This window comes from Malus sylvestris, chromosome 14 (assembly GCF_916048215.2).
Source record: "Malus sylvestris chromosome 14, drMalSylv7.2, whole genome shotgun sequence".
NCBI lineage: Eukaryota > Viridiplantae > Streptophyta > Magnoliopsida > Rosales > Rosaceae > Malus > Malus sylvestris.
Window position 1 is genome coordinate 8,612,562 of NC_062273.1, and position 12,549 is coordinate 8,625,110.

Sequence of the window (12,549 nt, forward strand, 5' to 3'; positions counted from 1 at the left end):
GGACTTTTGAACTTAACGTATGGAACTTTTGGATTCTAGTCATTTTGAAATATTGGAGCTTGGATGAAGTTCATTTTTGGAACTTAAAGAAAACTATTAGAAATATTAGAGCTCTTATGAATTTTATTTTTGGAACTTTAAGAATGTCTGAATGTTTGAACTTGGAATATAACTAGTGTTTACACAAACCGGACCCAAACTAACCCGCTATCGTCGGTTAACCGACCTGATCGGTTTTAAACCCGGCTTGGTTAGTTTCAGTTTGCAATTTTGGTCCAACCGACTAGGTTGGTTTGGTTTTGGTTTTGACCCAAAATCGTAGCAAACCAGCCCATGCCTAGCCCTAACTCGAGCAAAACTCGAGCAAAGCATTCAGCTCGGGAGTGACTTGTGAGAGAGAGAGGGATGGAAGGCCACTGCAACGACGATCTAATGGAGGACGAAATTGTTGAGGCGATGCCTAGGAGAGTCAAAGGCAGCGGAGGTTTCAAAGCCCCATCCAAAACCCTAGACCACCCAAACAACACTCCCTCTTTCCCCATTGCAATCCCCCCATTCTCTAGCTTACGCTCCTCATCGTTGTCAGTTCCTCTCTCTCGCATTTATTTATGTTGTTGATGTCCAAAATCAATGAGGACTTTGGTACAACAGAAAGTGTTAAGTTTGTGACTTTCGCTAGATTGCTTCGGTCACTAGTGTGGATAAGTATGTAAATCGATAGGGACAGGGAAGCAAACACAAGATGTACGTGGTTCACCCAGATTGGCTACGTCTACGGAGTAGAGGAGTTCTCATTAATTGTGAAGGGTTTACACAAGTACATAGGTTCAAGCTCTCCTTTAGTGAGTACTAGTGAATGATTTAGTACAAATGACATTAGGAAATATTGTGAGAGAATGATCACTATTTATAGAAGAGAGTTTCTAGTTTCATTCTGACATTGACACGTGTCGTGTTGTGATTGGCTTCTGATGTTGACACGTGTCGCGCTATGATTGACTTCTGATGTCGACACGTGTCGCGCTGTGATTGGCCTCCTAGTTGGAGGGAAACTCTTCTGGGTCCTTGACGGTATAACGTTGACCGGCGCTCAGTAGTTTCGGGATTGATCAAGTATGGTACAAACATATGTAATTTTATATAATGTTTTTTTTTAAAACTTTAACGAAAAACTTATAATACTGTTCACTTTAACGAAAAATCATATTTTGACATTAAAAAGTCAATCCTGGTAATCACTTTACCCTTTATTTTGTCCTTATCGTTAAAACTCAAAGTTTCAAGCCCTTTTCATTAGTTTTCCTCTTTTTTTTTTTTTTCTTTTTTTTTTTTTGGTAAATGCTTGATGATCTATTTGGTTGCTCAGAAAGTGCTCGATGACGGAAATTTATAATTTAGTAGTGAAAAATGTTTGCAAATTTACAGCTAGAAATGATCTTTGGCAATTTTTTTCCTTAATAATTCATCTTTTGGAGTTTTTTTTTTTATGTTTTGTGAACTTCTTTGTGGAGGGGTTAGGGCTGCCTGTTTAGGGCTAAAGGGACAAGGCTCTATCTATTTATATGTTTATGCTGCATTTTCTTTGGAAAGAGTTAATGTGTGTGCACCAAGTGGGTTGACTTGCAAGTGGTGGGCTGCCCTAGAGGATAGGGTCTTTCTCTTTCACTCATTGTGTTTCGTGTTAAAACTCTCCATTTTCTATTAGTCTAAGAGACTATATCGTGATTAATTTATTCTCTAATGAATAACAAATCACTCTATTTATAATATATTAACCCTAATCTCTAACAAAACCTAATTCTAACGGGCTGAGCCCAAATCCTAAATCTATTATTTTTCAACACCCCATCAAACTCATAGCGGTAAACAACGTGAGTTTGCCAACAAGTAAATGTGGTTACAGGCTTTGTTAGTCAAACATACAAGCAGGCTCTGCAACGCAGATAGACAAACAGACAGGATCTGCAATGCGGACAGACAGATGGAAGATTGATATAGATTTAGATGGCGGATGATAGATAAATTCAGGTAGACATATTTAGATTCCAACAGAAAGATTTTGAGAGTATGGACATCGCTACTAAACAGACGAGAATCCTATATCCCAACTAGAGTAACAAACAAGCTGATGTTCCAATTTATCATCACGTACACAATGTCGCTCGAGGGGTCATCAGTCCAAACACTCAAACAATCGTTATGGCGGGCAACAACATATTCCATAAACAGGCCAACGACAGCAACATGTGGGCCTCATAACCACTTCTAAAAACAGTGGCCCAAACAGAAGCAACTTCATTTACTATTTTTCTTTTCTTCTTTTCCTCATATGTGTATGGTGGCAGAACGAGAGAAGGAGAAAGAAGAAATAGGAAGACAGCAAGCAAGCTCGGGGCGGCGGATCCTCAAATCCGGATTCTTCAGATTGCGGGTGGCAGCGGTGCGATACAGAGGTGTAGCAGTGGTGTGGTGGATCGGTCAGATCGGCCGGTCGAGTTGGGGTTGCAGGCAGCAGTGCGGCGGGATCGTTGCGAATCGCAATGGTGGGAAAGGATCAGGCTAGAGACAGGTTCTGGGTGTAGCGGTGGTGAGCCATGCAGGCGAGGTGGGGCGAGTCGAATGGTGCAGATGCAGCTGATCTTTTACTGGTGCAGGAGTGATCCAGGCGGGCCTGGATGTGGTGATACAGCGGTGGGGCTGGAGGGATGCAGAAATCTTGGTGCGGTGGAGCATTTTCAAATTTGGATGTGAGACATATGCACCAAATTCTTTTTTCAAAAAAAAGAACCCTTTTTTTTTTCTTGAAGACTACCAAGGACAAACTGAAAACCAAACTAGAAAACGTAAAAAGTCTACGGATGGAAACTGGAACAAACAACGAAGGAGACAGACAAACTGATACTGAACAGAAGCAGATTAAATTCGAAAGGATCAAACTCTGATACCAAATTGAATATCAGAGTATGTGACAAATAAAATTACAAAATAATATGAATATTATTAAACAAACAAAGTAATACGAATATTATCAAACAAACGAGAATGCCGAAACAGTTACAAAAATTCTAGAGATTACATCGTGACTAACTTATTCTCTAACGAATAACAAAAGCACTCTTTTGGTCTTGATTACTGTTGGATTTAACAATTTGCTACGTGATTCTTCAAATTACATACATATACATATATATTATATGTATAGATTCTATAGATACAACAGTAATATAAGCTTGCGATCTGAAACTGGTCTATATTGGGAGGTAGAGTTGTTGTCTTTGCCCTTGCGATCTGAAACTGGTCTATATTGGGAGGTAGAGTTGTTGTCTTTGCCCTATTTGTTGGAAATTCAAATCAAAACAGGTTGTAAATGGCAGCTGCTAGCTGTTAGTTTCTTTACAGGTTGTATTCACACTTGCTGCAACTACAAAGACTAAAGTTTCCTCCATGTGCCAGCTGAAAGTGTGTTGAAAGACAGTAGCTGTGTGCTGCCATGTGATGTGCTAGCCGAAACTATGTTGATTGCAAGCTGGAAAGATAGCTGCATGTGTGTGCTAGATTGTCCAAAGTCCATATGATCTGTTTGTATGTGTTGTTGTGTTTATTTTATTAAAAGCACTTAAGTACTCATTCTTTTCTGCTTGTATAAATAAGCAGCCCGTAAGGCTTTAGGAATTTATATCTTTGAATTGTCATTCCATTTCAGAAGTGTGTTTGCAAACTTTTAAATATATCAAAGTGCATTGTTTGCCAAAGCTTTTAGCTTCCCTCCTTTCTCTATTTCTTTGTCCAATTTTATTAAGAGTGCAAAGTGAGAGGTGTGATAGAGTTTGTAAACTTATCACCCACATATTTTGGTATTGAGTTAGTAAACTTTTCAATACCAACAATTGGTATCAGAGCCAGAATACCATTCTGGCAGGTGCAGCAGTTATGGCATCCAACTTAGTGCAACTCCAAGTTCCCACATTGAAGAAAGAAAATTATGAAAGATGGTGCATCCAATTCAAAGCATTGTTTGGATCACAAGAGCTATGGGAAGTTGTCAGTAGTGGGTATGTTGTACCCACTACCGAGCAAGAAGCCACATATACTGCAGATCAAAGGAACATTCTCAAGGATTTACGAAAGAAGGACCAGAAGGCGTTGTATCTTCTCTATCAAGGATTAGAAGATTCAACGTTCGAGAAGGTTGTAGAAGCAACAACGAGCAAGCAAGTATGGGACACACTCAGTACAATCTACAAAGGAGTAGATCGAGTCAAGAAAGTGAGGTTACAGTCACTTCGAGCAGATTTTGAAACTGCTCACATGAATGAAGGGGAGAGCATCTCCGACTATCACTCAAGGCTCATTGTGATAGTAAATCAGATGAGGAGAAATGGCGAGAGACTCGATGAAGTACGAGTTGTGGAGAAGATACTCCGGTCACTCACATCTAAGTTTGAGCATGTGGTGACTGCAATTGAGGAATCCAAGGATTTGGAGGCGATGAGCGCAGAGGAGCTACTAGGATCCCTCCTAGTTCACGAGCAACGCATTCAGAAGAATGCAAGCCCCACAACGCTAGAGCAAGCTTTGGAGTCAAAGTTGAATATTGACAAACCAAATAAAGGTCGTGGGCAGTGGAACTCACGTCGTGGGAGTTCATCCAACCGTAGCCGAGGACGAACTCGAGGAAGAGGTCGAGGCTATGAACAAAACCGAGGTCAATCTCAAGAGTGGAGATCTACCCGAGGAAATGCGCATATCCAATGTCACACTTGCAAGCAATATGGACATTATGCAAATGAATGTTCATATAAAAATGGTGAGCATGTCAACATGGCAGAATCAAATGGAAATGTTGGTGAGGAATTTACAGTCTTACTAGCACACCATGATATCAATAGCCAACAAGATGTTTGGTATTTAGACTCTGGTGCAAGCAACCACATGTGTGGAAAGAAAGAGTTTTTTGCCGAACTCAAAGATGGGCCTTATGGATCTTTGAGTCTTGGTGACTCCTCAAAGCTGCCAATTGAAGGCAAAGGGAAGATCAAGATCATCTAGAAGGATGGTAGAGAAGAATACATCTCCGATACTTACTACATACCAGGTATGAAGAGCAACATTCTGAGCATTGGTCAACTGCTCCAGAAAGGGTATATTATACATATGGAGGATATGTTTCTCACTCTCAGGAATGCAAGGAGAAAACTTATTGCACGTGTTCAAATGTCAAAGAACCGAATGTTCCCGTTGAAGTTGAACACAAAGATTGGGAGTTGCAACATCGGTGTAATGGAAGATGAGTCATGGAAATGGCATCTTCGATTTGGCCATCTTCATTTCAATGGCCTAAAGTTGCTGTCAAGTGGAGGAATGGTTCGTGGTCTACCCCAGATTGAAGTCACACGCCAAGTATGTGAAGGTTGTGTGCTTGGCAAGCAAGCACGACTATCATTCCCTGTTGGTGATACATGGAGAGCAAAGGCACCACTACAGATGGTACACACGGATATATGTGGTCCATTGGATCCTATGTCTTATGGAGGTAATAGGTATTTTATTACTTTCATTGATGATTTTAGTAGGAAGACTTGGGTTTATTTTCTCAAGGAGAAGTCGGCTGCCCTAAAAATCTTCAAGGAGTTTAAGGCACTCACAGAGGCTAAAAGCAACCACAAGCATGTGGCTGTGAGATCAGATAGAGGTGGAGAGTACACCTCCAATGCTTTCCAAGCATACTGCAAGGAGCAAGGAATTAGGCATCAACTGACTGCTGCCTATACCCCACAGCAAAATGGGATAGCCGAAAGAAAGAATCGAACCATCCTTGACATGACAAGGTTCATGCTTAAGGAGAAGAATTTGCCAAAAGAATTGTGGGCAGAAGCTGTAGCTTGTTCGATTTATTTGTTGAATCGATGTCCAACAAAGAGTGTCAAGAGGATGACACCACAAGAGGCTTGGAGTGGATACAAGCCGAGTGTTGCACACCTAAGAGTTTTTGGGTGCGTTGCATATGCTCAAGTTCCAGAAGCCAAGAGAAGGAAGCTTGATGATCGAGGTGAAAAGTGTGTGTTTGTGGGCTATAGTGAAGAGTCCAAGGCATACAAGCTCTACAACCCACTAACTGGCAAACTAGTGGTTAGTAGAGATGTCATCTTCAGTGAGGAAGAGGCATGGAAGTGGAACAACAAAGAAGTCAGTAAAGAAAATATCGTCTCCACTGATTTTGAAGAACCAGAAGTTGTACCACCTGTTGAGCAACAACCTGCTCAAACAAACACAACAACTCCATTGCACAGAACTGCAAGGAGTGGTCCTACATCCAGTGAAGAAAGTAGCTCCTCAACTCCAGTGAGGCTAAGAAGTCTCACCGAAATATATGGACAAGAAGAAGAAGAAGAAACCAACCTTTTCTGCTTGTATGCAGACCACGAGCCTCTCTCATTCAATGAAGCTGTGGAAGAAGATCGTTGGAGAATAGCCATGGAGGAAGAAATCCATGCCATCGAGAAGAATGACACTTGGGAGTTGACAAAGCTCCCACCAAATCAGAAGGCTATTGGTGTCAAGTGGGTGTACAAGATCAAACGCACTGCAGATGGGAGTGTGGATCGATACAAATCAAGGCTTGTAGCAAAGGGCTACAAACAGAAGTATGGAGTGGACTATGATGAAGTCTATGCTCCAGTTGCAAGACTTGACACGGTAAGATTGCTAATCTCTCTTGCCGCTCATCATAAATGGAAAATTTATCAACTAGATGTCAAATCAGCCTTCCTTAATGGAGTACTTGAGGAAGAAGTATACGTGGAACAACCAGAAGGCTTCCAAGTACAAGGAGAAGAAGATAAGGTGTATCGTTTGAAGAAGGCTTTGTATGGCCTCAAGCAAGCACCACGAGCTTGGAACTCAAGGATTGACAACTACCTTCACCAAAATGGATTTCAAAAATGTCCATACGAGCATTCAGTTTACATGAAGAATGGTGAAAAATGGGAGTTCTTAATTATTTGTCTCTATGTAGATGACTTGTTGTTTACAGGAAACAATGAAGCAATGTTCTGTGAGTTCAAGCAATCCATGTTCAGTGAATTCGAGATGACTGACAATGGATTAATGTCATACTTTCTTGGCATAGAGGTGAAGCAAGAAAGTGACGGTATCTACATCTCTCAACAAAAGTACATGAGAGATATATTGGAGAAATTCAATATGGATAAGTGCAATATTGTCAACACTCCAGTTGCAACTGGATTGAAGCTGTCTAAGGAAGGAAAAGGTGAGTTTGTAAACTCAACTATGTACAAAAGCTTGGTTGGAAGCCTAAGGTACCTTACAATCACAAGACCTGATATAGTTTATGGAGTTGGACTCGTGAGTCGATACATGGAAACACCAAGGGAGTCTCATTGGCTGGTTGCCAAGAGAATTTTGAGGTACATAAGAGGTACTCTAAACTATGGTCTGTTTATAATTTTGGTGAAGATGCAAAATTATTTGGTTATTCAGATAGTGATTGGGGAGGTGACCAAGATGAAAGGAAAAGCACAACTGGCTATGTGTTTTTTCTAGGATCAACAGCTTTCTCATGGACTTCAAAGAAGCAATCAATTGTTGCTTTGTCATCATGTGAAGCCGAGTATGTTGTTGTAGCCTCAACAGTGTGTGAGGCAATTTGGTTAAGAAATCTATTGAAGTCAGTGTGTCATCCACAAGTGGAATCGACTGTGATTCATGTGGATAACATGTCTGCAATCAAGCTTGCAAAGAATCCTGTTCAACATGGAAGGAGCAAGCACATTGATACCAGGTTCCATTTTCTAAGGGACCATGTAAAGCAAAAGACAATCGAACTTGTCTATTGTCACACGAAGGAACAAGTGGCAGACATCTTCACTAAGCCACTACCAGTTGAATCATTCCGGCTGCTACATGAAATGCTAGGAATGAAGGCGTTTTGATTTGAGAAGGTGTGTTGGAAATTCAAATCAAAACAGGTTGTAAATGGCAGCTGCTAGCTGTTAGTTTCTTTACAGGTTGTATTCACACTTGCTGCAACTACAAAGACTAAAGTTTCCTCCATGTGCCAGCTAAAAGTGTGTTGAAAGACAACAACTGTGTGCTGCCATGTGATGTGCTAGCCGAAACTATGTTGATTGCAAGTTGGAAAGATAGCTGCATGTGTGTGCTAGACTGTCCAAAGTCCATATGATCTGTTTGTATGTGTTGTTGTGTTTATTTTATTAAAAGCACTTAAGTACTCCTTCTTTTCTGCTTGTATAAATAAGCAACCCTTAAGGCTTTAGGAATATATATCTCTGAATTGTCATTCCATTTCAGAAGTGTGTTTGCAAACTTTTAAATATATCAAAGTGCATTGTTTGCCAAAGCTTGTAGCTTCCCTCCTTTCTCTATTTCTTTGTCCAATTTTATTGAGAGTGCAAAGTGAGAGGTGTGATAGAGTTTGTAAACTTATCACCCATATATTTTAGTATTGAGTTAGTAAACTTTTCACTACCAACACTATTCACCTTGTACTTGCTGGAACATGGGTTGGGATAGGAATAGTTATAGGCAAATTTGACGTGTGTTCCTATAAAAAAACCGTTATTGCTTTTGTGGATCTTGTTGAATATATTGGTCATCTAAAACAATAAACTGCTACCTTCAGTCAGCTAGGTAAGTTATCAATATTATATCACTTAAGTCATGAGACCTTGGTTTGGTTACGATGTTTAGGTACTCTTTATATCCCTGTATACTTGTGATGTTTTCAAATATATGATCTGCAATTTTATATTTGATTTTTCGAACATTGTGTGATTACTGATCATTTATTTGGTGATGTTTTATCATGTTATATGTCCATTGGTCATTGTATTTTAGTCTTCCTTTAGGGATTAAATTTCCTCATATGTGAACGTATATTATTTGAATGAATTGTATACTTCGCTGGAGTTGTCTCAGCCTGGATGCTGCTCACTCATTCACTTTATATATTTGGGCCAATAAATTAATGTCAGAGAGAATATTTGAGGTTTGCAGTGGGATGGAGGGGAGGATCTATGGGGAGTGTCAGATTTTTGCTTCCTCTTTGGGAATTGATTTTTAGGGAAATTGAAAGACAGTTACTATTTTGTGATATATCCAAACTGGAAGGCAGCAGTGTTATAGTTTATTTGGAATCTGGTTTGTTGTTCATTGTTATCATGTGTATTGTAGTTTTTTTTAGTTCGGCGGTTAATAAAATTTATATCTCTATCAAAAGAAAAATAAAAAACGAATTCTGACCGTGTTTTGTTTGGATCTTTCTTACTCCAAAAGGTGACTTTTATCTGAGAAAAGTGTGAGGAAATTTATGATATTTGTATTTTGCTTATTCAATTCTAAAACGATTTCAGGGTTATGCGCTGATAGAATATGAGAAGTTTGAGGAAGCTAAGGCAGCAATATTGGGAATGAATGGTGCTAAACTTTTTGGTCAGACCATATCTGGTGATTGGGCTTTCAGTACTGGTCCCCATGGAAGCAATTTAAGTTGTGTTTTCTTTTTAGTATTTTGTGTTATGTCACTAATGGCCTTGATTTTAGTTCTTTTATATCCGATAATTTGGATTGGTTGTTTATAAATGGATTAATTTGTCATGTTTGTCCGAAGAAAGGCTTTCTTACCAAATAAAAATAAAAATTGTAAAGCAATATAACATGGTTATTTAGTTTCATAGTTTAATTTATCTATTCTTCCCACATTCTGTGAAGGGAATAACTTCCATCTTATCACATGTAATGGAAGCTTGTGGCGTTCCTAGCAATTCTAGTCAGATGACCAATCAATTATGGGTCTAATGAATTTTCTCTTCCTAATATTGTGAAAAGATCCGAATTTGAACCACCTTCTCTGCTGATAGAAATAAAAGTTGTTGGTCAGATGCATAATTTATGTACATTATCTATCAGAATATTTTTGTTTTCTGCACCTACTATCTCCAAGCATGCAATTGTCAAGCGTATGTGTTTTAACTATACATACATTGATGGATTGCTCCTTTCGTCTTCTTTGTAGGTCGCCGAACCGTTCCCGAAGTCCAAGGAGGAGATACTGATTTGGATGGTGCTTGTTGCTTGAGAAACACTATCATATTTGTGCTAGCTAGTGACACTCTAAGGATGGTAACTAATTGGCAAGTGTGGATCTCCTATGCCGGGGGTATTGTAGGTTGTTTCGAAAGATTAGGCTAGAACGGAAGTTGTAACACATGAATTTACTAACTACTCTTGGAAACTTTGAGATGGTATGTCCTAAAACATCCCTAGTTGGAGTTGCTTTCCTTTATAGCCATTTCTAATTGAGAAGTTTATCCAATTAAATATATACTGCCGCTGTTATTAAAAATGTTGTTTCTCTTTGCAATTAGGTTTTAGCAGGTGTCAATCCCTTTGGTGACATACAATAAAATTGGAACGATACAGAGAATGTTTAGCTGTCGTGGATGATAAACTAGAGTTTGTGTTCTACTAGTTGGATGTAAATGAATTTCCAAGAAAATTCCGTTCACTTCAAAAAGATTTAATTTCAACTTCATGAACAACGAGATTTTAAGTAGAAAAGAAAAAGAAATATGCAACTACGGCAATTGCTTCTGCTACCCAAGCACCACCACCCCTGCCTCCACTGCCACCGTTGTTGCCTTGGACGCCATCTCTTTACCACCAGCGCACCGCTACTCTACGCTGTTACTACCGTAACTATCACTACTATTGCTAAAAGCATTGTCATATCATTGTATCATGGCACTATTAATGTATCATACAACATCAAATGCTTACACTAAGAAATGATTTTCACACATCAATTCATTTTTGTCCTTTAATTCTCTTTTGATTTGTTGAACCAAATATGAAAAATAACCAATAAATTGGTATGCAAAAATCACCTTTTTCTCCTTGTACTATAGCAAGATATCCTAACAGTGTAAGCTTTTGAAATACTGGAAAATTGACATTATCGAATTTGAGATGCCATGAATACATCCATACTCCTGATGCAAAATTATATGTAACATATATCTATTAAGTCATAATTTTTTTTTGGGGTCCCCCGAAATCGGGAGCTTTAGGCGTCCACCTCTTCCTGCTAGGACTGGCCCTGGTACTTATATCACTAATAATGGAAGATTTGAAAGTTAACTAGAAGTTTATTCCTTCAACATTTCATGTATAGTGTTTTTAGAGAAACAAACTTTGTCGCGGCTAAATCACAGATAGGCGTCAAGCGGTAGATAGAACTTATGGCATGTCCCATGTGTATGAGGTTTAACCATGTGAAACACAAAATATGCTACAAAAAGTAAACGCAATGGTAGACACACCAACAAGGACTTGAAACTTTACGTAAATCCCACAAAACTAGAAAAATATTTATGGGGACCACTGGAGAACCACATATATAACTGATTAATCTCTCATAGACATTTTTCTGTATTAACCGTTAGTGCATATGATAAGCTCATATTTATATATATTTTACATCAAATTCACTTGTCTTTTCTTAGTTAGTTCCTTACATTTTTGAGCTTTTTACTTTGTTTTTGTGTTTTGTGAGATTTGATTTTTTTTTAGAGTAAACAGAACTAATTAAGAAAACAAAAAGAAACAACACGGAAACAAATCAAACCAGTTCTTAGTCGAAGGTATGAAAATTTTCAATTTCGTCAGTTTTTCAATCCTTAAATATATATAAATATGAGCTTATCAGCATACATACATACATACATACATACATACATATATATATATATAGTGAGATTTGGTCTCTAAATTATCACCTCAATGAAAATTAGGTTCCTGGATTATTTTTCGGTAAAATATGTCCCTAATTTCATGGAAAACTGCTAATTTCATCCCTAAAATTATACTTAAAGTTATTTTATCCAATTTTTCGTCAACTCAAGTCACATGACGCATTTTAGAGGATATTGCCACTATTTTCTTGCCTACAAGCCCTTCAAGTTACATATAAGTTGTGAATCTAACGTCTACTTTACCCTTCAAAGTTGACTCTATACACTTTTTTAAAAAGAAAATAAATCCTTAAACAATGGAAAACTATCAATCTACTCTAAAATGTATCATATACAAGTCACGTGACTTAAATTGACGGAAAATTGAAAATAATAGCTTCAAATCTAATTTTAGGAATGTAATTGGCATATTTTATTAGTTCGAGGAGTCATTCTTTTGAAAAAATAATTTAATGACCTAATTTTCACTTAGGTAATAATTTAGAGAGTAAATCGTTAGTTCACTCATATATAGATATATATATAATTACATACAACCTAAGAAATATATAAGGGAAGCCATGAATAAGCTAAGATGATGGGAACTTCCATGTTTTTTTTTTGGTGAACAGAGGAGGGATATGGGAAGTTCGTTTTATATTAGGTCATGTTTCTCCATATTATTCTGGAAGAGGCCTTTGATGTGTATGGAAATTTCATTTGAAAAGACTTGGGAAAGCAACACAATAATATACAGAAAGTACCAACTAGAAATTTT

General features: G+C 38.2%; 1 protein-coding gene and 1 long non-coding RNA gene across 2 annotated transcripts; both read left to right on the forward strand.

The window, feature by feature from the left end:
- The first annotated feature begins 3,930 nt into the window (after nucleotides 1-3,930).
- On the forward strand, nucleotides 3,931-5,049 carry LOC126598994 (uncharacterized). The gene has a single exon (XM_050265386.1). The coding sequence runs from the start codon at nucleotides 3,931-3,933 to the stop codon at nucleotides 5,047-5,049; it is 1,119 nt and encodes a 372-aa protein (XP_050121343.1).
- Nucleotides 5,050-8,321: 3,272 nt separating this feature from the next.
- LOC126600694 (uncharacterized) lies at nucleotides 8,322-10,848 on the forward strand. Its single transcript, XR_007615542.1, has 3 exons — nucleotides 8,322-8,670; nucleotides 9,393-10,283; nucleotides 10,407-10,848. It is a non-coding gene; the product is annotated as an uncharacterized LOC126600694 (long non-coding RNA).
- Nucleotides 10,849-12,549: the final 1,701 nt, after the last annotated feature.